The sequence below is a fragment of the Wyeomyia smithii genome, chromosome 3 (assembly GCF_029784165.1).
Source record: "Wyeomyia smithii strain HCP4-BCI-WySm-NY-G18 chromosome 3, ASM2978416v1, whole genome shotgun sequence".
Classification (NCBI taxonomy): Eukaryota; Metazoa; Arthropoda; class Insecta; order Diptera; family Culicidae; genus Wyeomyia; species Wyeomyia smithii.
The window spans coordinates 97,365,646-97,370,664 of NC_073696.1; the positions used below are offsets into that span (position 1 = coordinate 97,365,646).

At 43.5% G+C, this 5,019-nt stretch overlaps 1 protein-coding gene and 1 long non-coding RNA gene across 2 annotated transcripts; one reads left to right on the forward strand and one right to left on the reverse strand.

The window, feature by feature from the left end:
• The first annotated feature begins 619 nt into the window (after positions 1-619).
• On the forward strand, positions 620-2,817 carry LOC129728436 (uncharacterized). The gene is made up of 3 exons (XM_055686876.1): positions 620-1,211; positions 1,289-2,017; positions 2,216-2,817. The coding sequence occupies exons 1-3, from the start codon at positions 620-622 to the stop codon at positions 2,815-2,817; spliced, it is 1,923 nt and encodes a 640-aa protein (XP_055542851.1).
• A 1,108-nt stretch (positions 2,818-3,925) lies between these two features.
• LOC129729638 (uncharacterized) lies at positions 3,926-4,720 on the reverse strand. Its single transcript, XR_008728711.1, has 3 exons — positions 4,372-4,720; positions 4,256-4,311; positions 3,926-4,196 (listed from the first exon to the last, which is right to left on the reverse strand). It is a non-coding gene; the product is annotated as an uncharacterized LOC129729638 (long non-coding RNA).
• Between the last annotated feature and the right edge of the window lie 299 nt (positions 4,721-5,019).

Here is a 5,019-nt window from a genome sequence, read left to right on the forward strand (position 1 = left end):
CATATCCGTGGATGTTCGGTCCACCACCAATGCAGATGTGGGCAGCACAGAGGATGTTGCATTTTAATTCCGCAGAAAATTTAAATTCAAAACCCACGTCTTTGAGAGATCAGGGTGATAGAAAACAAAGTTCTCTCGAAGAAAAAGCTATAGACGACGCTCTGCATAAAGATCGCAATAATACGCGTCCGCGGAGTTTAGATGAAACAACAGATACCGAATCAGGTTGGTCGTCAGATAGACCGCGTCGCGAAATGAAAAATCAGCGTCGAGTACATCGATCGAGTAAATGTAGGCCAGTATTGGACTGGAGATTAAGATACGATGGCGCAGACAATGGCCAGTCGTTGATGAAATTCATTAAAGAAGTAGAGTTTTACGCGAAATCTGAGAAAATGTCGAACGAAGAATTATTTCGATCGGCGATTCACTTATTCGGTGGTCCCGCGAAAACCTGGTTCATGACAGGAGTGGAAAACGACGATTTCACTTCCTGGGATCAGTTGAAAAAAGAACTGAACGCGAGTTCTTAAGTCCGGATCACGATCACTTCTGTGAGACACGTGCGATTAACCGGAAACAAGGACCTCGCGAAAGATTTCAAGATTATTACATGGACATGCAAACGCTTTTTAACACTCTTACTAAACCGATATCCGAGCGGAAGAAATTCGACATAGTGTACCGTAATATGCGCGCCGATTATAAAGGACACGTGATCTCGAAGGATATCGACAATCTCGCGGATCTCAAACATTTCGGTAGGCGCCTAGATGCAACGTATTGGTATAAATTCCAAACACCCGCGAACGATAGCAACCCCCGCGGTAAAGCTGCCCAAGTGAACGAGGTTTACACCGGGACTAAGCCTAAATCGAATCGTAAAATAGAATATGAACCGCAGAAAACACGTCATTACTTCAACTCGAATTTACAAACGCGTAGTTCGGATGAAAAGGTTAAAAAAAGCGGAAATAACAATATACTGAAATCAAACCAATCCGGATGGGAAACTTTGCTTAACAACTACCAGCCTCCCAAAGAGGGGTACTGTTTCAACTGCAGACTTAAAGGGCATCATGCCCGAGATTGCGAAAGACCGAAACATAAATACTGCACCAGATGTGGGTTTCACAATGTGGAAACCACCACATGCCCGTTCTGTGGAAAAAACGCCATCAAGACTGTCCCCGAGGGCCGACAAGTCGAGCGTTTGTAAAGACCCTCACTACCAAGGAGCAGGTGGCCGCTTTACAATCTTTAGGATTTGATAAAGTATCCCCAACAGATTATTTTGATACCAGTTATGAGATGAATGAAATTATAATCCACCCCGAAAATGGTCAGAGGCCTTTCGTAGAAGTATCCGTTTACGGAAACTCCCTAGTGGGTCTTCTTGATAGTGGTGCTCATTTAAGTATACTGGGAATTGGGGCACTGAAATTGCTTGAAAAGTGTGATTTACGTTTATTTCCATCAGAAGTGTCCTTAAAAACTGCCAATGGTCAGGAATTGGAAGTTAAAGGAACAGTGTACCTTCCAGTCACGTTTAATGAAGAGACTAAGGTCATTGAAACCTTAGTGGTCCCGTCGCTAAAAAGAAAAATTTTATTAGGAATTAATTTTTGGAATAGTTTCCACATTACCCCTACTATTCAGAAAGCCAGAATCGAAAGCATCGAAGTGCACGAAGACGTAGAACCAGCAGATCGACTGGCTATGGAACACGAGGAGACTCTACTTAACGACGTACAAAAACTACATCTCGAGAAAGTTAAAAAGAAATTTAAAATTGCAGGGGAAGATACCTTAGATACTACGGATTGGGTCAGTCATCGGATTGAACTAACGGAGGAAGCCAAGAAACTTTCACCGGCTCGTATAAATCCATTTCCAACTTCCCCGTCTAGGCAGCAACAAATCAACGCTGAGCTAGACCGGATGTTAAAGTCCAACATAATTGAAAAGTCATATAGTGACTGGGCACTGCGTCTTGTTCCCGTAGATAAATCGGATGGTACAGTGCGCCTGTGCTTAGATGCACGAAAAATAAATGAACGCACTGTACGGGATTCGTATCCCCTCCCACATGCAGACCGCATCTTAAGCAGACTGGGAGCTGCTGATTACATTACGACGATAGATCTTTCTAAGGCTTCTCTTCAGATCCCCTTGCACCCTAGGTCCCGAAAATATACCGCGTTTTCCGTGTTAGGACGAGGCCTCTATCAATTTACTAGAATGCCCTTTGGGCTGGTAAATAGTCCGGCTACACTGTCGCGTTTAATGGATAGAGTGCTCGGCGGTGGGGAATTGGAACCTAAGGTATTTGTATATCTGGATGATATAATTATCGTCAGTGACACGTTCGAGGAACATTTGGCGCTGCTTGAAGAGGTAGCCGCCCGACTCAGAGCAGCCAATCTATCAATTAATATATCTAAATCACGTTTCTGTGTGACGGAAGTACCTTACCTTGGATATATTTTGGGGCGTGGAGGTCTTCGACCAAATCCAGATCGTGTGTCTGCCATCGTCAATTATGAGCGACCAGAATCGCTTCGTGCGTTAAGAAGGTTTCTAGGGATGTGTAACTACTATAGGAGATTTCTGGCTAACTATAGTGAAGTTACACAACCCCTAACGGACTTACTTCGGAATAAGCCTAAAAGAGTTCACTGGAACGAACAGGCAGAAGCATCCTTCATCAGCGTTAAAAATCACCTGATAAGCGCTCCCATACTTACCAACCCCAATTTTGCACTACCTTTTGCGATCCATTGCGATGCCAGCTCTAAAATCTATAGAGAAATTTAGACGTTACGTAGAAGGGACCAAATTTACGGTCTACACCGATGCTTCGGCGCTCACTTATATCATGCGCAGCAGTTGGCGTACATCATCGCGGTTATGCCGATAGAGTATCGATCTCCAGCGTCATGACATGATAATTTTACACCGTAAGGGCTCGGAAAATATAGTGGCAGACGCTTTGTCGCGTTCGGTGGAAGCAATGGATGCTACTACTACCGGCTGGTACGCTGAAATGGTCAAAAGAATGAATACCCACCCTGAAAAATACAAAGATTTCAAAATCGAAAAGGGTACCCTAAAAAAATTAACGACTTGTTAGATTACCGTTTTACCTGAAAAACCTGCATACCAGAGCAGATGATAGAGAAAATTTTGGTCGAAGAACACGATGATAGCCTACATCTGGGGCTGGAGAAAACCCTAGCTAAAATAAAAAAAAAATATTTTTGGCCTAAAATGGCAACGCATGTAAGGGAATACATTAAACAATGCTCCGTGTGTAGAGAAATAAAACCCTCAAATCGTTCTCAGACCCCTGAACCGGGAAAACAACGAATTACCACCAAGCCATTCCAAATTATCGCGATAGATTTTATCCAGTCACTGCCTAGAAGCAAAAGTGGCCATGCCCACTTGCTTGCTATCATGGATTTGTTTTCAAAGTGGTGCTTATTGATCCCCATGAAACGAATCTCAGCATCACAGGTAGTTAACATTCATGGTTCCGAAGATATTCAGTCCCAGAGTTCCTGATCTCGGACAATGCCACTTCTTTCCTCTCCAAAGAATTTAAGGCTCTGCTAACAAAGTATGGTGTACAATATTGGTCCAATTCTCGACACCATAGCCAAGCAAATCCTGTGGAACGGTTGAACCGTACGATAAAGGCCTACGTCCTACGTCCGTCAAGATCAAAAACTAGGGACACACGGGTGTCGGAAATCGAGTTTTGCCTGAATAGCACTCCGCACTCTGCCACGGGATTCTCTCCATACAGGGTTCTTTTCGGACATGAGATAATTGAAAAGGGAGACGAACACCGTGTAGATTGGGACGTAGAGGAAATGACGGAGGAAGAAAGGGTAAGGAGAAAGCGTCAGGTGGATAAAAAAATTTACTCTATGGTAGTTAATAATTTGAGGAAAGCACACGAAAAAAATATTAAAAATTATCACATTCGTTCCAAACAAGCCGCCCCAGTTTACTCGGTGGGCCAAAAAGTTTTGCGTAGGAATTTTCGGCAATCGTCCGCAGTGGACAATTATAACTCCAAGCTTGATGCATTATATGTCCCCTGCATAATCCGGGCTCGCATCGGAACCAGTTCGTACGAGCTTGCCAATGAAGACGGTAAGCCTATCGGAGTGTTTTCGGCGGCCGACCTAAAACCCGTAAGTTGAAATAAACCTGGAACACTAGATACGAATGTAACTGTCTATACTCATCGTAACAAAAATTGGTTGACTCGATTCACGTTTTGTTGAGATTCCATGATGGCTGAAATGATGGAAATATTTTGGTTGGAAGAGTTCAACTAAATATTTCATTTATCTTTACCCGTTGATAGAGCAGTCCAAAAAGCGATCCCTTAGCTGGTTTCAAATTAGGAAAAGTCCAGAGACACTTGATAGTCCCGATTACAGTCTCTTTTCCGTCCATAACTGATCGCGATGTTAGAATTCGGTAGGTTGAAATGCTGACCGTCGGTAAATGAATTGAAACTGGATCACCCGCGATAGGCGTTTGACAGTTAGAGCATTAGTGTTAGTGGAGGTGAGTTCTCTCGCTTCTTCTTGAGAAGAAGGGAAGTGAGCTTACCAACACGACGGCACCGATAGATATCAAGGGGAGATGAAAATAGTTTGTAATGCAAATTGTTTTGTAGTTTCAGGATAGCGGGATGAGAAATAGGTTGAAAAGTAGATTAGGACAATTTCGAAGCTACTACGGGGAGGGTGTACGATGGGGTATTGTAACCATTGGTTACATTGTGGGTGTTGGCTCCGCCACAATAATAACTACATCCAGACTTGCTCGATTAGAACCTCCTACTTCCCAAAGCCTACCCTGGATTCAGAGCACACCAACATATGTGATATCCCTCCAAGTCTGACGTTTTACGTCCGGGACGGAGGGGTCACACATGTAGGAAAGCTTCTTAGTATTACCACCACTACGTCAACAGAGTTAAGTGATATCCCTCCA